The 21726-nt window shown below is 42.9% G+C and overlaps 2 protein-coding genes across 5 annotated transcripts in view; both read right to left on the bottom strand.

Moving 5' to 3' along the window:
• Positions 1–7504: 7504 nt before the first annotated feature.
• Positions 7505–15909, bottom strand: atp8b5b (ATPase phospholipid transporting 8B5b; the record flags this gene model as incomplete). The annotated part of the gene is made up of 27 exons (XM_030085605.1): positions 7505–7771; positions 7892–8022; positions 8272–8410; positions 8509–8754; positions 8837–8920; positions 9006–9229; positions 9313–9496; positions 9602–9752; positions 10148–10253; positions 10365–10476; positions 10635–10799; positions 10878–10993; positions 11166–11354; positions 11437–11602; positions 11701–11744; positions 11834–12042; positions 12121–12314; positions 12433–12521; positions 12973–13131; positions 13747–13829; positions 13913–13983; positions 14073–14145; positions 14228–14289; positions 14368–14466; positions 14668–14781; positions 15467–15523; positions 15880–15909. Coding segments are annotated over 27 exons (3564 nt in total), but the record flags the coding sequence as incomplete, so codon positions are not given.
• A 3441-nt stretch (positions 15910–19350) lies between these two features.
• The window catches only part of unc13bb (unc-13 homolog Bb (C. elegans)), a 59021-nt gene continuing 56645 nt past the window's right edge, over positions 19351–21726 (bottom strand). For 3 of the 4 annotated variants that reach the window (XM_030084616.1, XM_030084617.1, XM_030084618.1), the window contains 2 exons: positions 21508–21667; positions 20880–21165 (listed from right to left, as the gene is read on the bottom strand). In XM_030084616.1, the coding sequence (XP_029940476.1) occupies positions 20880–21165; positions 21508–21667 (446 nt within the window). Of the gene's footprint in view, positions 21166–21507; positions 21668–21726 lie in introns of all 4 variants that reach the window. The other variant, XM_030084615.1, reaches the window with a different exon arrangement.

Consider the following 21726-nt stretch of genomic DNA (forward strand, 5'->3'; position numbering starts at 1 on the left):
ACTAAACTGTGATAGACTTGTACTTTGACGCTGCTTATATCTCCTGGGAATCTGAGCATGCAAGATTGTCTCGCTGTCGGTCTATAAATGTGCCTTTTAAATGTCATTTTCTATCATTATATTGTAATGCTTTTTGTGTCACTAAAACTTCAATGGATTGCAGAGTTTTCAATGCTGTACAATACAGACTGCATCTCATTGTCTCTCGGTATGCAATTTTGTGACGATAATGCTTCTCCTGAATGTTAATAAAGTGAAGACTGTTGCAGATTGAACTCTTCGTTGAGTTTGTTACCAGTGTTGGGCAAAGGTACTAGTGACTTCAGGAAAAAAAAAAGCAATGAAATTGCTCCTGGTCTCTGCGAAAAAGTAGTAGGGAAAGGTGTTTTAACAAAAGACCCTTTAAAGTTACCTAATCAAAACTTTTTTTTTTTTGTTCCTGCAGTGGTTAAAAGTAGTTTGTCAAAGTCGGGCAAAAATATTTTAATGTAGATTTGGGTGGCAATTCATGCTTTAGTGCAGAAGTGTTCAACTATGTGCTAAGTATGATTAACTTAAATGGATAGACTTATGCTGCTGAATTTAACAAATGTTGGAAATTAGTCCAAAAAGATTTTTGGTTCCCAAGAAGGAAAAAGTGACCGATGCATCAATGTTAATTGTGATGTGGTTCATGCATTGCTCTTAACCTAAAGAACATATGCAGATGAAATCGGTGTGTCGGGGGGGGCGGCAATGCTTTTGCTCGGTTTCTGTGCTCTGTTCAACCCAGTTTTACAGGAAGGATGCTTCCCTGCAGCTAGAGGAATGCATGTATCAGTGAGTCAGAATGTGATCTCAAAGCTTTTTGTGACTTTAAAGTTAAGACGGTGCATCAGGCTGCAGCTCGGCAGTTGATCTGTTCCACTTCAACAACAGTAGGGAGGGTAAAGAACCTTTAACCGCAGGGAACCTCTGACAAACTGTTTCAGAAGTGTGCAGCCATCTGTCTTGGCTGAATGGAGAGGGAAGGAAATAGAACAAATGATAATCTTGGGACAATGCCCATCCAGTAGATTTAGACATTTTCAAAAATTATTGTAAAGAAAAGATGGAAAAATAGGAATACCCTTGGTAAATTGAATTGTTTCAAGACCCATATTTGAAGTCGAGTTTTTTTTGCATTCTGAACTAAAGCTGATGGATGATGAACCAGGTCATTTATCACAGTTTGCAGATAAGTTAAGTTTAAACATTTGAGATGCATTTTACAGTAGAGACTTATTTAAAAGATTTATCTGCTAGTTTTAAGGTGCCATTGATTTCATTTGCTGACCGTAGCAACTTTCAATGCAGCCTAGTGCAACAGATTCAGCCTCACAGAATGGTACAGAGAAGAAAAGACACTGAATTGTTGCCTAGGTCTTTATTCAAAGTGCTGTTTTTCAAACCAAAAGCCGAGACCGTGACCTTGTTTTGAGTCCAGCTGGCTGAGAGGATGCTCACGCAGGGAAGGCGTCATTAGCGAGTGTGTTTTCATGCCAGCTCTCCGGCTCCACTCGGCTCCAACTGAAGGTGACTTGGTTTTAAGTGAAAAGAGGAGCTCCTCATCTTTTCAGTCCAGGAATTGCTTGGAGAGTGGGTGAAAAGTGCACCGCAGGGGGCGGGGGGTATTTCTATTAGTTTATTAGTCCTGTAAATGATTTATCCCTGTTGCAGGTCCTGCAGGGACACAGAAGGGGATGAGAATGTTTTCACCGTTTCAGTAGAAACTCAACAGACTTGGCAGTTCTATCAGTAAGATGATTTGGTAAAATATGATTTTATATGAATAAAAATCAAGCGATTGTTAGAGCAGGACTACAGCAGAGTCCTTTGGTCACCAACACTTCTGACATAATCCCATGGTGACCTGCTTTCATGTCTTACATGTAAATTTGGCTGCCTCTGAATCTCGATCCCCTCTGTAGCGCCACATTTGGAAGGACCCTCCATCCAAAGTGACTGATATCTATAGAAGCCTCTTCTGGGGAATCAAATCTTCTAAAGATTAATGCCATGCTGGGCTCAGCCAGTCAAGCTGCCGGGAACTCATTTGACCCGCCTGAAAGGGCGGAGGTGAACAGGACTCACCATGGCTGGACATCTCGTGATTTCTGCTGTTTTTTTTTTGTTTTTTTTTTGGGTTCAAAACACAAGTTGAGCGAACTTTGACCTGTTTGCTCCAGTTCATGGATCCAAAAATAACAAAACATGATGTCAGAGAGCATGGAGGCATTGCAGAATGTAAACTGGAGTTAACCTTAAAACCTTTTTTTGTTGAACCAAAGCTTCCACTGGAGAGAACTTTCATAGCTCAGGTTCTTTTTTTCAGAGGTCAGCCTCTTCACACAATCATGTTCACCTTTAATTTCTTGATGAATCCTCCCTTTAGTGACGACCTGGCCATAATGCAGTATGAGATGCATGTAATTTGACAACCACATCATCATTTTGCAAACGGCTGACTTTAAATAGCTGATTTCAGCTCAAACTGAGGACCCTGGATATATTGATGCTTCACACTTTGACTTGAACTTGACCACCCAAACTAACATAGCATAATTGTGAATGATTTTGAACATAAACCACAGAAAATAGACAGAAGTGAACGTCTTCCAGCTGTAAAGCTTCCAGCTGGAGTCGGGATCTCATGGGTCACGTCAGTTGGTTTTGTGGAGCGTAGAGAGAGCCCGCTCCTCTTGTAGTGCTAATGTGGCAGCTGGGGGTGTGTGCACTTTCTAAGGTTAAAGGTAACCCTTAAATAGACACAAGACTCTCAACTGACACCACTTGCACCCTTCTTCTCTCTTTGTATATCTCTCTTTCTCTCCAGCCGCACACACACACGTTAGCACATGGTTTGTCAAACAGTCAAGCCACTTAAACCAATGTTTAATCTGAGATAAGGCAGGAGTCTTAACACTGAGTCGTCACTCTGGTCTGGAAGCTCCTCGGCGTGAGAGTCTTCAAATGTTTCTGTCCGGAGCAAACAAAGCCCGCAAGTCAACACCCTGAAATGATTATTCAGCTGTTTGCGTCACACTGTTGAAGGGTGACCGTGCGCTCTGGAAGGTAAACGCTCCGCAGTCCAACCAGGTGAAGGTGCTTCTGTGAGAAAGTAGAATAAAAAAAAAAAAAAAAATCAGTCCTGAGTACATTTAAGCTCAAACTGAAACAGCTCAAAATTTTATCTAACCCACAATAATTACCAGTGTTGCAATAGACGAGCAACACAACCGATCCTTATTGTAATCGAGGCGCAAACCTCTTTCCTGCCCTTCATTTAGTCTCTACTCACTATGTATTCAGACACATTAGGGTTGCTCCCTGTACAGAGCGGCGCTCTGTTGCTTGGCACGCTGAAAACAAAATAATCCTTGGGTCCAAGTCAGAGTGCCGAGTGTGAAATTCTGCTTCTCTTGACGGGGAGACTGCTGTCTCCCCTTTCAGGGACGATCCAGCGACGCCCGGCTGCTGCTGCACACATGAACTCTAACCCAGGAGGGGTTGGATGATAATATCAGGGTATCTCTGTGGGCATCTGTATCAAGCATATTGTTATTTTTACATTTATTGCTCCCCCTATTGGATCTTATTCATTCATTTTACTGTCTCCAGTACACATGGGGAAAACTTTAAAATGAATTGATTAATAAATGCCACTTCATTGATTGAAATCGATGGTGCATCCAGAATATGTGCAAAAGCCTGATAAGGACTCGCTTATTCGAAACGTGTAATTCAGCATAAAGAAAGAGCAGGACCCCCTCAAGGAGTTTCTTTGATGTTGCTGGCTATAGAATTTTTTAAAAATGTGCCATTAACCTTTGATTCTATCTTCAATTGATGGATTAGATAACTATCAGCAGTGTCAGTCAGGGTGTGCCACACACACAGTCTATTTATACGGCATACCATCCTTCATTCCTGCTCCACACTGCGGGATCACGCCGTGACCTTCAGCGGCGGCTGGCGAGCCTGCTGACTGCGCTGGCTGGTCATGAGGGAAGAGGGGACGGCAGAGGGTTAAAGCCAAGGGGGAAATGGAGGCTCAGTGGAGTCAGAACTAGTTCTGGTTCTGGTGTCAGAATTCAGGCCAAAAAAACGCCGAACAACTGATGCTCAATGAATGACTCAAACAGACAGAAATAGCATGTGTGACTTCCAGCTAACTGATGCAACCTCAGCTGAATTGAAGTGATCAGCTGATGTGGCATAGCAACACAACAATAATACAGTGACGCAACATCAGACATCCAAGTGAAAGACATTTACAAGTAGTAAATGTAGTTGCTTATCTGAGTAACTACTTATTTATTTTTAGCAACAATTAAGCAATTTCCCTACCTTTTTAAAAGAAGTTTTAGTATTTTTTTAACAGTTTGAAGCAGCTGCTGGTCTCCACACTGCCGAATCATTTCCATCCACTGCAATATTTTGTGCAGAGCTGAATGCACAGTAAGCCGTTATTATTCTGTTGGTATTTTTACCAGCTGAGAATGCACCAAGAGCTTAGGAATAAATAGAAATCAGGAAGGAATAGCACCATTATTCTCTGCTTAATCAAGAAGATCTGCAGCAGGGCGACAGTGGTTTTGATAAGGATCACACTCTGTGTATTTGGTCCATTCTGTACAATTTTACCTTTATGATGACAAATGAAGGATGGATTACAGCAAAATAATTGATTTGTATCAGATTAATATTCTTTTCATAGGTTTGAAGTTGTTTGCACATATGAAATGTATTTACTTTGCTTCATAATAATAATAATAATAATAATGATAATGTAAATTACTACTCAGAAACTAGTGAGGCATGAATTTAAGCTTAAACTTTGTCAAGTAATTAAAAAAACACTAAAAATAATAGTAGCTTGATGAGTTTAAATAAAAGGAAATACGTATAGAATTATCCTAAAAATGATGAGGATAAAATACAGCGAAGAGCAATACTGAGGAAATGCAATCATGAAAAGCTGATTTTCCAAAGTATCAATGAATGTGTGCTCAATATTAACCCATATAAAATTCTTAGTCTCTGGTACTTTTTTTATATTGCATATGTGTGTGCATCTGTGAAGCAACATCCCCCTATTTTTTCGTATTGATTCTAGTTTAAGGGTACCACTAAGAAAAGAAGAGTTTTTATTTCTTCAGCAGAGGTATAATTGAGGTGAAACTAGGATTTACATGTGTCGTGTTGATCTCTGATTCGAACTGATCTCAGCATCAGTACTTGTTTTCAAAAAGTAGAAGCTTGTATCAGTATCAGACTTGTAGAAATGTGAAATACTGTAAATCATTTTGGACACAAACCTATTTTCTCCTTCTCACTGAAAGTCCTCGTAGCTCTGTGGCCAACAAGTTCGTATAGTCCCAGAGGACACTACAGATATGGTCTGAATGAGAGAGAGCGAGAGAGAGAGAGAGAGAGAGAGAGAGAGAGAGAGAGAGAGAGAGAGAGAGAGAGAGAGAGAGAGAGAGAGAGAGAGAGAGAGAGAGAGAGAGAGAGAGAGAGAGAGAGAGAGAGAGAGAGAGAGAGAGAGAGAGAGAGAGAGAGAGAGAGAGAGAGAGAGAGAGAGAGAGAGAGAGAGAGAGAGAGAGAGAGAGAGAGAGAGAGAGAGAGAGCATACAGCTACATACATAATGTAAAAAAAAGCAACGATCCAAGTGAGGTTCAGGTTGAGGCTTCTTAAACGAGGTCACGCTATAAAATATTTACAACAATCAGATATTTTTGTGCTTCATACAGATTCAGAAGACTTTGTGTTCCACAGTATAATGAAAAGATGTCAGGAGTTGTATGGGACGCAGTAGTATCACGCATAGTTTCGACAGATGTGAAGGGTTATAGTTTAATATCACAAACCAGCACCACAGGTTGAATAAGTAAATTTTATTCACTTGTGATCCCTCAGGTAGAAATCTAGACAATTCTACAAGGCAATGAGAAATTTATTCATACAGTATATAAATGGCACAATGGCAAAAGTAAGAGATATTCCGGTGCATAAAGACACAATGCTCCAGAGTCCTCTTAGTTTTCTCCTAAGTTTAAAAAAAAAAAAGAAGAAAAGATTAATGTTGATTTTTCTTCTTCTTCTGGAGGCTTAGAAAAGTTGAAAAGTCACTTCCAAGGTCAACACTGACCCCTGGCTGCTGTTAGAAACACTTTTAAACACTCACTGCTGGAGCAGTAGCTTCAAGAGCAAATGAATAATGAAGAAACACACAAATTGCTGACACGAAAAAACAATAAAACAATGATTATCATGAGAATCATTGTGTAAACTATAAATGTAAACAACAGAAAAATAATCCTAACAGTGAGTTTAAATAGATGAGAAATCACATTTTTTATCTCCTACTGACCACACTTAAAGGTACTGCAGATATGTATAAGGAATACCCTTATTGGGCTGTAGGTGGCAGTAATGAGTCACTTCCTCACAGTTTCACCTGCTAGTTGTTAGCTGTTCCCAAGAACAGCTTTTATAATATTTCAAGGTATTTCGTTTTGTAGGTAGCATAGGAATTCAGATTATCTATATCAATTTTTTTTAACATGGCTCTCAAACTATATTGCTAAAATCAGATGTACAAGACAAAGCTAATCATGTGATCGACAGTTTATTTTTGAACTGACAGTGTCTAAGGTGTGTATTTTCCAAAGTTTAACATGTGCTTATTTTTTCCAAGACTCCATTGTTTTCACTAAAGTGCTAAACCATGGAAAGGAGGCGCCTGGGTTATCTCAATCAGATTGATTTTCCTTTATTATAGTGCAGGTCTGCAGGTCGTGTTAATTTAGGGACCATGGCTAAAGTAGAAATGGTGAACAGCAGATCATTTCCTCCAGTCTGGTGACTGGCAGTGAAAATGTAAAAACCTTTGATTGTAAAAAAAATGAGGAGGATCTGACAGCTTTCCTTTTTAAAGGTCCCATACTTGTGCACAGACAGGTTTTTATTTTATTTTTGAGCATGAAGCAAGACTCAGAGCCAGTACTTCAGGCGCAATTTGGACTTCTGTAACATTACGGTGGCACAAAGATACATCCTGTCATGTGTGCTTCCTCCTGGCTCACTGTTCAACCTTGTTGCAGACTAATTAATAATCTGGTAAAACTCGTGTATCACTGAAACAGGAGTCAGTTTATCGTAGGAATGTGTGACTGACATTATTTTTTTAAACCAATAAAGTATCTTCATTATCAGGACAGGGGAAAAAATGACACTCTGTTCAGCAAGGGACCTTCTGATAAAAACATGCTAAACTAACTGAGCTGTGCTCATAAGATTCTGCAAATTCCATATTTTTGGGTGACACTCATCTATTATCACCATAAACAAACAACTTTGAAATGGAAAAGAATCCAGGAAGCTAAAACCTGACCCTGTAAATCCTCTCATTTAGGCACTAAAAAAAACAAACAAACAAAAACTTTCTCTGAGTAGTTTCAGTCCCTTCTAACGCCCTCTCTAGAGGTCCTGCGTCTCCTCCTGCTCCTCGGCGATGGTTCGGTAGACCTGGGGCTCGTTGTGAGCGACGGGGGAGTCTTTCTGAGTGAACAGGGGGGCGCGGCTCTTCGCCGGCCGTCTCAGGAGGAACCTGCCAGACGTGACCAGGTCGCCATAGCCCTGTGCGTGGGAGAAGGCGTAGCCCGACCGACGGGTGCTGATCCGTCTGCGTGTCGGGCGGCGTGGAGCGGGAGCGGGCAGCGCCTCCTTCCGAAACTTATATCTCACCTACGAAAAGGAGAAAAGTTAGCTTCTGCCTTTTTTTATAAATACTCACTGATTATCCACAGGTGACAACAGAATGCAGTAAAAGACAAAGTAATGAGTGGAAACTGGACATTTTCTCACCTTGTCGTTAATCGTGGGCCGAAGCTGAATGATGATAAAGCGGAAAGCCACCACAGGGAGAATACAGAGGAGGGAGGCCAGCAGTATGGTCAGCCACACGTTCGGCTGGTTCAGAGAGTTTCTCGCTGTGCCTGAAAACAAACCATCAGATCATACTTGTTGAAAATGCCGAGAAACGACTGTGTTGTATTTGGTACTATATAAATAAATGAATTGAACTGAATTGAAAACGACTCCCAAGACGGAAACTTTTTGGAAAGGTTCCACCTCCGTCTCCATGGAAACATGACTACAAACATGTATCTTCAACACAAGACTTTTTTCTCTGTATTCAACACAACAGTAGACCGAGCCTAAAACCTGCAGCTCCAGCTACTTACCGATGAAGGGGAAAGAGGAGGTGAAGATTAAAAACATGCCGTTGCTGTACATGGTGAACGTAACAGCAAAGTAAGCGGCCAGACTTCCCCACACGAAGAACTGGTTGACCGCCGTCCAGTAATAAATGTCAAGACACAGCTGAAACACAGGTTTGACTCATTACTTCTTCCCGTACTGCTGTTATTCTAAGTTCATTATTATTGCTGATGTATTGTAAGACGCTGGAGTTTCCTCACCTGTAAGCTCACCACGATGAGCAGGCATGTCTGGGCCAGCAAGGCGAAGGACTGGTAATCTGAGATGTCTTTGCCGTCGTCCCTCACCGTGTCGTACATGGCGGCCCACGGGATGAAGAAGAGGATGAGGGAGCTGTAGCAGCTGTGCATCATGCAGCGCAGGAAGGCTTTCTTATTGAAGTACTGGTTCAGCTGGCCCGGGGTGTAAAGCTGAGGGTGCTGGAAGCTCCAGCGGTCGTCGACGTCCTGCAGGAACAAGGAGGCTGCAAGATCACAGACCGCATGGCATGAAAATTAAGGATGAATTATAAGGTTTGACTCTTTTTACCTGATCAAAGAGGCTCAGGCCCAGAACGGGAAGCGCTGTGTAAACCATGTTGTAGAAGGTGATGAACCACTCGTCGTAAACAGTCTGCAAACAACGACAAAGTCACGTTCCGTACAGTCACACCTTATTCCACTCACAATGCAGGCAATCCGTTCAATGTGTTTCTCACCTGTGCTGAGAAGCCGCAAAAGAAGGCGTACCAGAAGTGCACGAAGGTGAAGGTGAAGTTCTTGTAGAAAAAGTACTGCAAAAACTTGCACATGCGGAGGTAGGACCAGCGGCCGTGCACGAGCAGGAGGCGCTGCAGGTAACGGAACTGTGCGAAGGAGAAGTCACTGGAGAGGACCGCCTGCATGCCCTCCTGACCGCTGATGCCCACCCCGATGTGAGCGGCTGAGGGACAAACCGGTGAAAGGTTTTTAGAAATGGCGTCGTCGCAGCTTTCATCTCCTGCTCTCGGCTTCCGGCGAGCTCACCTTTAATCATGCTGACGTCGTTGGCCCCGTCCCCGATGGCCAGAGTGACGGCCTGCTTGTATTTCTTGACCAGCTGGACCACCTGGGCCTTCTGCAGAGGGGTGACCCTGCAGCAGATCACCGTCTGACACATGCACGCCGTCCTCAGCAGCTCCAGCTCCAAGTCCTTCTGCAATGCAAAGGCCTGGACATGGAGGAGAGAGAGCGGTTACAGGCTGCAGTCATTGTGAACGAGGACAAACTTTCTTGTTAGTTTATCTGGTAAAAGGTACGTAAAAAGCTTTGTTACCAGACTGTGTCCATTGATCACCAGGCCGTATTCTCCCTCCACCGGCTCGTCCTGCACCGTCCGAGTCTTCTGCAGCCAGAACAGGCCGGCACGGGATTCCACCACAGATGGTTTCTCCGCTCCGTTCGGGCACATTTTTCTCCTCGCTGCCCTGAAAACACCCAAAACCATGCATTTTCATCAACAATTGAAATTTAAAATATATCTGAAATATTATGTTAATGCTAAAAGATTTGTTAGGACTTGCAAAGTGACTACTGTTGCACTTTTAATACTTTTTCCAGTATGACCAGAAATCTGTTGCTCTAAATTTGGTTTCATTTATTGGACTTTAGAATTTAGGCCACTTTTAAGAATAATCCAAAAACTGAAAATTAATTTATTTTTGTTTGCAGATGATCTGTTGTATGTTTGAAAAAAAAAAAGAAACAAAGTATTTGTAATTGCATATTTGGCAGCATTAAATGTTTGCTACATTGTATTTCATGACTTAGTGGAACCTGATCAGGTCACATCAGCACCCAATACTGTTTCCTACTGACTCACTGCAGCTCCTCTTTGACTCCTTCTGCTGTATTTGCAGCCACAATGAACACGTCCTTCATCTCCTCCCTCAGCATGTTGCAGGAATAACCGATATTTTCTGCCGTCTCTGTTTAAAGATAGAATCCACAGTCATTCAAATGATGTCTCACGCACTGAGGTGTTTGTATTCTGCGAATTAAACAACCTTTTTTGATATATAATGTGAAACGACACTAACCTTGTTTGTCTCCAGTCAGCACCCAGATTTTGATATCAGCTTTGGCCAGTTGCTCTATCGTCTGAGGGACGCCGTCCTGCAGCTTGTCCTCCACAGCTGTTGATCCCAGCAGCTTGAAAACACAAATAAAGAAAGAAAAAAAAAACATCTTGAGATATTCCGGCCCGTTATAGCACATGATGATTGGAAAAAATATTTTATGAACCAACTAACTGCTGAATAACTCACATCATGTGAGAATGTATTGAAATATGTAAGAAGCAAACTAACCATCAGGTCTTTCTCTATCTCTTCATAGAGCACGTCCAGCTGCTCCTCTCGTCCCTCCAGGGCGGTGCTCGCCTTGTGGTGGCGCTTTACCCACCCCTCCATGTAGCTTTTGTCTAAGTCTTTGTAGGCCAGAACCAGCGTCCGGAGGCCGTCACCGGCATATTCCTGCAAATAAGGGAACGATGTGTTTTGGAATGGAGACAAACATACGTGGACGTGCGTTTCACCAGAATCTAGACTCACGTTGAGGTGTTCGGTGGTGACCTCCATCAGTTTGCTACAGGACGGATGCAGTCTCTCGTAGATGATGGTGTCTGCTCCTTTGCAGAAAAGAGTCATCTTACCGTCGGGGCTTCGCACTGGGAAAGGAAAATCACAGTGTTTGATGGACATACTGGCCTGTCTGGTTTTAAAGGTACAGCCGCAGGATGAGTGAAAGTCAATGAAGATGTTTTGGGGCACATCAAAAGATAAAAGCATCAGTTATGAGACGAATGAGTATTCAAAGATCTGGTCGCTGCTTTCTCTCACCAATTACTGACATCCTCTTCCGCACATTGTTGAAGTCCAGCACGGCCAGAAGGTCGTAGACCACTTGTCTTCCCATCTCCACAACGGTGATGGTCTCAGGCGTGCGAGAGCGAAACACAAACCCAAAGTTTCTGGCTGCAGTCACCAGAGCGCCCTCATCGGGAGACTGAGCCTGATAGTGGAGATCTCCTGCCAGAGCACAAAGAAACGTCTTGGATTGTTACAATCCAAGCAGGAGATCTGACGTCCCGTCTTCCGGTTGGATGCTCACCCTCTGTCTTCTCCTCAGGCATGACGGTGTGGCACAGTGCCAGCAGGCGGAAGAAGGCATGGGCCTCTGGGTTTCCGGCTCTCACCGTCTCCGCCAGCCTGTGGTCGTGAAACGCGAACTTCGGATCTGCCAGCTGGTTCCAGGAGAAATCCACCCGTTCTGTTTTCTGCAAAGAAAAATGTTCAGCAAAAGAAAGGAAATGCTATAAACTCATACCTGAGTGTTGTGAATCATTTCCAATCATATGGTCACACAAATTTTCACCTCGGTTATTTCGATCCTGTTTCCAGAATGGTCATACAAGTCCCCTGAAATAAAAAAAAAAAGACAGAAATATCCACAATCAAACTCATGCTCATTCAACTCCGGAGGTTTTTGAACAAACCGAGCTTCCCACCATAATTTTTCCCGTTGATGGAGCACTTGTTGAAGGTCATGATGTTCTGCGTCAAGGTGCCCGTCTTGTCACTGAAGATGTACTTGATCTGGCCGAGCTCCTCGTTGAGCGTGGTGGTCCTGGCCTGGGCGGGGGTATCATTTTTGGGATAATACATCTTCCTGTCCCAGTCGATGAAGAAGCTGTTCCCCAGTCGGATGATCTCCACGCTGTCAGGGAGGCAGGAGGGATCGAAACGTGAGCAAGAGCCGATTGAAGTCTTGCTTGCTGTGCGAGCCAACGCTCACCTGACGTAGAGGGAAATCGGCACCACGGTGTTGAGGACGATCACGTAGGACCAGAAGGTGAGGAAGGACGACAACTGGGCGTTGATGCCGCTCACATGTGGAAGAAACACTGTGAATACAGAGCCTTCTTTCGTCTCCCAGATTGCATTGCCAATAGCCAGAATGGTGCACATGAACGCCAGGAAGCCAAAGATCTAACAGGGTGAAGAGATCACAGCCACTGTCATTTGTAGTGTTTCATTTAGGGCGACAGCTGAAACACATTGATCTGAATCTACAGTCTTTGATCATTGGTTTTGCATTTGAACTCACACTCAGCACCAGGATATTCATGAGGTGATCGATGCTGGTCCGTTTGAACGTCGTCTTACCGCTGTTCTGCATCAGCTTGGTGTCAGGGCCTGCAGACGTGTCATGTTGGAATACACAGGAAGTGATGCAGGTTAGTGGAGGCAGCCAGTGTAGAGAAAGGAGGCCACTTCAGCAGACAGTTTGAACAAAGCTGTCCACAAGTTTCAGATTTGTTTGCAGATGGTTGTTGCATCTAAAAACTTCTAATCATTGCATGTATTTCTTCGGGTCTTTTGATTGGAAATATTTTTTATTTTATTTTTTTTTCAATCTTGAAAAAGCCTGTGTATTGTTCTATTGGTGCTGGTTTGTTGTGTACATGTTATGAGCGCCCTCTGCTGGTGAAATGCCAAATTCTGCATGATTCGTGAGAATTGCATCAAGCATGTAGTGAAAAATACAAAACTTTAAATGTGACTTTTTTTTTTTTTTCTTTTTTGCTTCAGCCAGTGATCATGATTGGCATTAGAATGAGAAAAATTAAAAAAACAAAAGAATAACCTCCAAAGATGACCAGGCCAAAGCACCACTCTGTGTTCCTCAGTGTGCATCCTCTGAGCAGCACTTTGTCGTTGTCCAGGGAGAAGGTGTCCTCGTTCAAGGTCAGAGTCCCTTTGAATTTGTCCAGACGGTTGTTGGGAGGCTCACATCGCACTTCACCTGATAAACACACACTTCAGAGTTATGTCATTTTCTACATCGTAAGTATTTGGAAATATCCTCTGGGCCTGGGGGTGAAAGAGGCAGATGTCTTACTCAGGAACCTACAGCCGTGACCGCTTCACAGTAGGAATCAAACCTGCAAATTCCTGATAATAAGTCTGCTTCAGTAGCCTCTAGATGACTATTGCCTATAAAAATGATCTTGAAATCTGTGAGTGATTTTTACAGGGTCTGCACTTCTGCAGTAATATAATGGCAATTCCACAAATTACCTGGAAATGGGAAACATCACATCTCCCACTGGATTACACATCTTAAATGTGGTCAAAATGGAAATTATACAATCACTCAGTGCAAGAAAAAGTTCTAGTAGTATAATATAAAGTTATAATAGTCACAAATTCAGGATAAAGATATACTTAATATTTAAAATAAAATGCATCTAAGGAGAACATAATGCGTTTTGCTTATCACTGCACGTGGAAGTCTGGCATTTCACCTCAGGTCACTTCCTGTAGTGAGACTAGACATGCAGTGCATGATGGGTACCCTCAGATCACACCTCCAGAGATTTAACCGTGAGTTTTTGTATTATTTCATGCAGCCTCTCACCTTTGAAACTGGCCAGCGCTTCGATGCTGTCGCCCATCTCTCCAGTTTCAGTCAGGGCCTGTTTCACCTTCAGGTTGGTTTCGCTGTGGGAGAGCAGCAGCACATGAGAACATGTGAATGAGGGGAAATCCAAGACACACACACACCCACACACACGCACACTCACCCATCTAATTCAGCCGTTTCTACGTAGACCAGACTGAGAGGTTCACTACTGGACAGCAACAGAAGATCAGCCTAAAAGGTCAAAGCAGTAAAATTAACTTTAATTTGACTTAACAGGACTTTTTACATCTTTGGACTGATTTTAGCGTCACTATACTCACCGTTACAAACTGGTTATTTTCCAGTTTGACGATGTCCCCAACCTGAACATTCATCCATTTTTCATTCCGTAATCTGTCAGAAACAAAACACACTTCGTTGCCCTGCTCACATGGGTCATGGATAATTTACTCCTCTGCGATAATGAAGGACTCACTCTCCATCGATGAGGACGTTCACTTTGCGATTGTTCACGTGTTTGTCGCTTTTGTGTCTGTTCTGCACAAGAGAAAACACCGTTTATTCTCAGTTCCTCATTTGTGACAGTGTGTTTGTTTATTAGTAATGTGATCTTACTATATCGTCGCTGGCATCTTTCACTCCTGTTATAGAAAGCACCAGACTCAGAGGGACTGCCGTGGTGAACCAGGACAGAGAGGAAATTTGTGGGATGAGCTGTTAAAACACACAAACACAAAAACACACACACCAGAGAAACGGAGGCATTAAAAATGATAAAGTAAGCATTAGTATCAAACCATAACAATGTGAAAAGATCATAAAGAATAGTGAACATGACTGAAACAAAAGAGACTGTCTTGCGTTGAGTTTGTGTTGGCTTGGAATTGAAATGGGAGAAAAAAAGGAAATGTCCACCTGAAGGCAGAAGAGGAAGAAAAAGTAGGCGTTGGCCAGTCTCCTGAACTGCTCGAAGAGGTTGAGCGGCAGGAAGTTGAAAATGTTGTATTTGGAGGTCTTGATGGCATTGTTCTGAAACAGATCAAACGTACAGATTCTGTGAAGTTTATCGTGAAAACATGATGTTTAAAGGCGCACTGTGAAATATGGAGCCATGTGGGACTGCTACAGCGTGGGAGGTTTTAGCACTGAGTCACTCTTGTCAATCAAAAAAGACAATATGATGGGGAAATCCTTTATTTCCAATCTCAATCTAAAATACCAGCAGGATACTCATTCAATCTTTAAAGTCTCAATGATCTATTTCACGGTGCTGTGAGACATGGAGAGTAGATTCCAAGTTTCACTTGGTACTTGGCCAAATCGGTTGTTATTGTCTGTAAAACCACAAATGTTGCGAAATGTCATATTTAACGACTACTGTATGTGAGGCAGTCGAGATTATGCAACCATTTCAATACACAGCTTCTCCAAAATCCAGTAATTTGAGCTCATTTAAAGAGAAGACGAAGACGAAGGCCTTGGAAGATGAAGATCATGCTGACTGGCTGAATGCTATTTTCTTCTTGTTCCAATTCTTGGTAAGTACACCCAAGAAACAGAAACTCCCTAAACGCTGCTTCAGTGAGTCAACACTGTCACTCAATCCACAATATCGCTCCGTCAAAAATGACACTGCTTGTCGATGGCATGGCATGGCAGTGCCAACAATCCCTGAGCTTAAATTAAGAAGTAAAGAGCTGAGATGGAAACTTACAGCGTATCGGTAGGCCAGGTTGAAAGGTCTGTCATTCGCTCTTAAGCGTCTCTCCTCCTCTGAAGGAAAAAGAAAAGATACATTATGGCTGTGTGTGTACAGGCTTTCAATATGCACCACAGTGAAACGGGAGGAAAATGTGATTAACAAGTACATTTACTGAATAAGTTTGGAAACACCGACTGTGCACACAACTCACCTTTCTTTTTCTCTTTTCCCAGCAGCCGGTTGATGTATGATACAACAGATCCCATTTTTAGCTCAGCTTCTCCATAACTCACACCTGGAGTAAGAACAATATTGCGCTATATGTGAGACTTTCATATACGGGGTTCTGACAGTTCTAGGATTGCAGGTAATAAAATACAGGAAGGATCATTGAAGGATTATATAGTTTGTTTGGAACATACAGCAGATTGTTTCTCCTTTCTTTCTTTCTTTCTTTCTTTCTTTCTTTCTTTCTTTCTTTCTTTCGTTCTTTCTTTCTTTCTGTTGAACCCTCACCCTGGTAGTGTACGATCAGTGACGTCCCAGCAGGTTAACAGTAAGTGGATCTCAATATGTTTGATGCCACAAAAGTGTAGGAATCCAAAAGAAATTTCAGATGGTATTAATGCCCAGAATTAGGACTTCACAAAGGGACTTGTACGGGAATTGTGCCAAGAACAAGCTTATCTAAACCATGCGTGTTACAGACTGATAAGATGGCTTTAAGTGCAAGGACATATTCATTTCCTGCATGTGACTCGTCGACTGGGATGGAAACACGGATGCTATTTGTCATGGATTTGGTGATGTTCTCTTTGTCAGCACTGTCACAGAAAGAATTGTTCCATCATGGCTGGAAGCTGAAACACAGTCTGTAACTTGAGTCCAAATATTTCTGGTACTGGCAAATCTGAAAACCTTTCATTTGAATGAGATTCGCCAGAGATTGATCACGGGAAGAAAAAAAAAAAGCCCCTGATTTTCTTCCAGCATCCCAAAAGAATACATGCCTCATTTCTTGAGAAGAAACGTCAAGACACAACAAATCTGTAACTTTATCTTTTCTCCAGAGCCGTAAAGACATCTGGCCGCTCCCTTCTCAACCCTTTGAACCACAGTGAAACTCATGGCAGTAATCTCTAAACTCAGATTGAGATATCGATACGGGAGCAACTCGTCTACAACTCTTACCGAAGTATAGTAAGTTATTTGTGTTTTCCTGGATCTCCTTGTAAAGTCTCTCTATAATAGAACAGAAAGAAGTGGCAACGTCCTAACCGCAATAAACAAATGGCAACATGAGATTAGGCGCCATATTCCCCTAACAGCACCCTGCTGCCTCTCTGGACTGAGGGAAAGATGAGCTGAAGAGGAGCCAAAGAAAACCTCCTTTTTAAATTCATCTTAATAAATAAGAGCTGTTGTTAGGCCAGGTTAACAGTTTTGAGCTGCTTTGTAATCTCAATTCTTAAAAAAAAACACTAATATTCTACTTCTCATGGAATGAATGCAAAATGAAGATCAGCCACATACCTCAAACATGAAAGAAAAGGATTTCTCGTGTCCTTCAAGTCCTGCACACACGTAGACAAAGGATCAGACAGTACAGATGGAAAAGGCTTCAGGTTTGCTTCCGCCTCGGATCAGATGAGCCCGGGGCCCGTGGTCTGGCCCCGGTCCTGCCGGCCCCCGCAGAGGCAGTCCGGTCCCAGATTCCCAGACACTGAAGAAGGGGTTTGCTGGGGCCTCTGCCCGGATGACAGACGGCGGTGTGGACGGCAGGTGAAGGACCGGAGGAGGGAGAGACGCAGGAGTTTCAGGTTCAAGCAGGAAGAGCTGCACATAACAACTGAGGGGTTGAGTAAACAGAGAGCTGATCTTTGGACCTGGATGGTGAGTCAGTCATGGGTAGAGGAAGGGCAGTAAAACAGTCGTAAAGGCAGCGGGCTACAGCCAATGGCAGCCGGCATTAATCAGAACACTCAGGTACGTAGCACACCTTGCAATGGGTGCGCATGTCCAGACCGACTCGAGGTTTCATTGCCATTTCCTTGAATTCAGTCTCACTTGATCACGTTTTGAGGTTCAGAAATATTTTACCGGATGAAGGAAAGTGCTGTGAGCGAGTTCGGAGTCAGTTGGAAGACTGTGACCTGCTGACTGATGTGTAGATCACGGCGCTTTCAGAAATGGAATTTAATACCTGGGCTCAAACACAAAGGAACTCTGTGTTGTGCAGGGGACCTCAACATGAACCGCTTACTAAATTAATGATTGGTGTTTGCATGTGCACTCTGCTGGAAAACACTGAGGCACAAAGGCATTCTGGTACAATTTTTTTTTTTTTTTTTAAATCTACCTAATGAGTAAAGTTTACATGCATTTAAGTGTATATGTGTTGTGTGGATCATTTTGTGCTCTTCAAATCGTTGCGGCAGTTTGGTTTTGTTTTTTTGTTTTTACTGGAACCCGTCCAACATTTGCTAAGTTCTTCCTTCAATCTCAGCAGGAATAAACTCTCCATGTATGTAACACTTTCAACTTTAAGTAGTAGAGGGTAAAATCCTATCCATCGGTTACTACTGGAGTAATTAAACGATTTATGAGACCCAGGCAGTGTTTACACAGGTGATATGGGTCAGAACAATGGAGAACTTTGACCTATCCTCCATTTTTTGTACCAAACACACACATATCAAACAGTATATTAGACCAGATCAACGTCTCTCAGCCACAGTCCGAATGCTGATCGTACGAGTTGCATTAATGCTCATGGTGGACAGAAATGCCAGAAATATGTTATTGACTGTCAATGCACAAAAACCAACTTTGGTGATAAAGCAAAATCACACGATCACTTACTGGAACCCTTAAAAGTACGGTAATTTTTAATCTACATCTGCATTAGGATTACTATTACAACTATTGGGAGCGCCACCATTCAGCAGTGTGGGTGCACACATCTTTAAAGTTACCTTCAGTGTGGACAGGGCCATGAAAGTAAAACTGTTTAATATCTGACTCTCTGAATGAAAGAAACAGCAATATATTTATAGCTTAATCAGGAGGGGGGAGTGGCCAGATGATTCCCACTGGAATATGTGTGACTCATATCATGAACTGCTGTGAGACTTTGTTGACTGTAAGTATTTTGTTGTGCTTGTGTTATTTTATTAAAAGCCTGTAGCTTAAACTTCTACATTAGAACTCAGGAATTTAATCACATTAACGATGACTTTGTTAATTATTGCAGTGCAGAAATGTGATGATCAGATCTCATTTATTTCAGCAAGACTGTTCTTTAAGAAGTGTTGCTACTGAACAGAGACGAAGATTGAGCAGTACGATGTGTACGTCTCTTCAATCATTACTTTCCTGGAAGAAACTAATAGTAAACTTAACAAGGTAGCAATGCTTATCAAAACTGGTAAATAAGGCCAATCAGAGTCTGATGAGAAGTTTTCTTTTTGCTGTGAAACACATGAAGAAATGAATATGAAGAAAGAGTTTATGGTCACAGACGATGTGGATATTCGAGCTGCCTTCTTCGTGTGAAGTTCTTCTGTTCTTTCTCACACACTTCGTGATTCCTACCTTTCCTGCTCTCGGTCGCTCACGGAGGCCAGGCCATGCAGTTTTGTCATTTTCTCAGTGAGATCCTGGATATCCAGTTTTATTCTCGCCTTGCTCTCCATCCAGCTCTCTTCACATTGTTTCATCACTGCTTCATCCTTCTCCTCAAGGGAGCCTCAGCTGCTGCTCCTGATGCAGAGCTGAGATTTCTGGAGTCATGATAGCACCACAAAGCCTCACTCCAACTCTCTCGAAAAATGTTATATTGCATCAGGAAAAACAAAACAGTTGGCACATTTAGAGATATTTGTCAAATACTTTATACAAAATTTATTTATGGGGATGTTTACATGGTGACACCAACATTTCAGAGCAGTGACAAAACGAAGAAACAGCACAGAAATGCGGCTGACAGGCTGCACTTGTTTCCTGTGACGGGGTGAACGTGGCAAGGGTGAACAAATCTAGAACATTGATCGTCATGACAATAAAAAAAACTTGTAACTTGGCACAAGGAAGGTGTATGTCAAGAATGACTATTAAACATTGGTGCTCATAAATAATGATCCACAGGGGATAAATACACTGTAAGAAAGAAGAAAGTGTGGTTTCTACGGTGTGATCAGTGTTAAAAACTGGGCGTGTTTTAGGGTAATTTATAGTAATATTCATCCTTCATTAAAGAGCATTATTTTAATATAAAGAAGAGATTCACCAACACACATGGCACTGAATATAAACCTGTTAAAGTAGGAGAAGGGGAACATTTACAAAGCACTGATTAAAACCGATTGCAAAAGAGGATAGAGTATCGCTACAATATTGCAAAGAAAATCAAGATTAAAAAATACAAAATGATAAGGGAAATCACTTTGACATGAATTACAGACAGATGAGTGACTAGTCATCCTTTTTGAAGTTAAAAAAAAAAAAAAAACAGTAAAAAGATCCACGTTTACCAAAGTAAGGCCACGTATACAAAGTAGAATAAAACAGCAGGATGATCCATGTAAACCAGAAATATGTCTCTGGTCCTCATGAACTTGTATCCAAATGTTCTGATATTTAATTTGGAAGTATGAGATGGTACTGGATCGCTTCCTGATTATTATTTCCCCCCCCCCCATTCATGGACAAACATCACCTGCTTTGCGATCAAAACACACACTCATTGTTTTCCACTGTGCAAATACTCAGACTCATCCGTCTCTGGCAGTAAACAACACTTTCGATCACAGATAAGAATAAATACATATATAAAAAATAAATAAAATGCCTATAACTGCTGTGGTTCTACTTTTGCCGAGAGCTGAGATCATAAATAAATAAATATGGCCAGAACACAACAGGCAGGGCCAGAGTCTGATGAGACGGTCCAAATCGGCGGCTGTTGAGTTCTATGTTTAGGACTGTTTGGGAGAAAGAGCAAACGGAAAAGGCACACATTTAACTGATCAGGCTAGAACTGCTGTAAATCACCTTCCAGTTGTTCAGTGTGACATAAAATTGCTTCACACCGACTTGATTTGTCTGAACGACAGAACTGAACTCACAGAGTGTAAGGCATGAAAACGCTTGGCCACGGCTGGAGAGGGTTAAAGAGGGGGGGTTATTGCACAACATCACGGGGGGGGGGGGGGGGGGGGGGGGGGGTGAGGTGAGGTGAGGGAACACGGCATCCTCTTCTGCTGATGGACGAAGGTTAAATGGCGGTGTAAAGTGGTGGAACAGCTGTGAGCGGGACGGTTGAGCGAGCCGGCGGCCGGGCGTCGCCCGGTAAGCGACGAGTGTTTTTGGAGAGCGTGCAGAAGGGGGCGACGCGTGGAAACCCTCCGACCTCCGCACCCCCCCCTCATCTGCCCTCCTCCGCCGACCGGGTCTCCGACTTCAGCCTGACGAACTCCTTGGCCACGTCGTCGCCGGAGCGCTGCGACAGGATGCGCATGGCGGTGAGCCCCGTGTCGTCCATGTGGATGCGCTGACCCAGCGGGCACCAGCAGGCGCAGTTGCCCTTCTCCATGATGTCCCTCAGCTGGATGACGGCCAAGCCCACCACTCGGTCCGCGCGGCCGAAGCAGTAGTCCTTGACGCAGGCCTGAAGCTCGTAGCACTCGAACCCGTCCTGCTTTCCCAGAACGCTGTGGAGGGACAGAGATACGACCTCTGAACTGGAGCGGCTGTGAGGGAAGACTGCTTAATTCTGTTTTTAAGTCTCTAAATGCCACATCTCACCCATCTTCACCCCTTACATAAACCTTTAAGAACTGTCTTTCATGTAACAGGTAGATAATGATATCAGTAACTGTAGTTTTTTACTTTAATGAATGTAACAAACTAATATTTGATGCAAAAGTTCAGCGCTTGTGTTAAATATGTATTGTAACTCCAGACAAGTGTTGATAAACGACTCAAAGTGGTGACGAGAAGGCGTTGGGTTTATGGTGCTTTGAGTCAGCGCAGCAGTGTGCTGCAGTACTCACAAATGGAAGGTTTCGTTGAATTTGGGGGACCAGCTGTTGTTCTTGGATTTGGTCTGGAATTTGCGTTTCTTGTCGCTGAGGTGGGGTCCGATCATGGTGACCTCCACGAAGGGTCGGAACATGCCGGACGTCTGCCATTTCAGGTCGCTGGCACTCACAACTGCAGGAGCACATCACGTATATATAACATATTTTAATTCAAGGCACTCTAGGAAAACA

The sequence above is a fragment of the Salarias fasciatus genome (genome assembly GCF_902148845.1).
Source record: "Salarias fasciatus chromosome 7 unlocalized genomic scaffold, fSalaFa1.1 super_scaffold_4, whole genome shotgun sequence".
In the NCBI taxonomy this organism is placed as follows: domain Eukaryota; kingdom Metazoa; phylum Chordata; class Actinopteri; order Blenniiformes; family Blenniidae; genus Salarias; species Salarias fasciatus.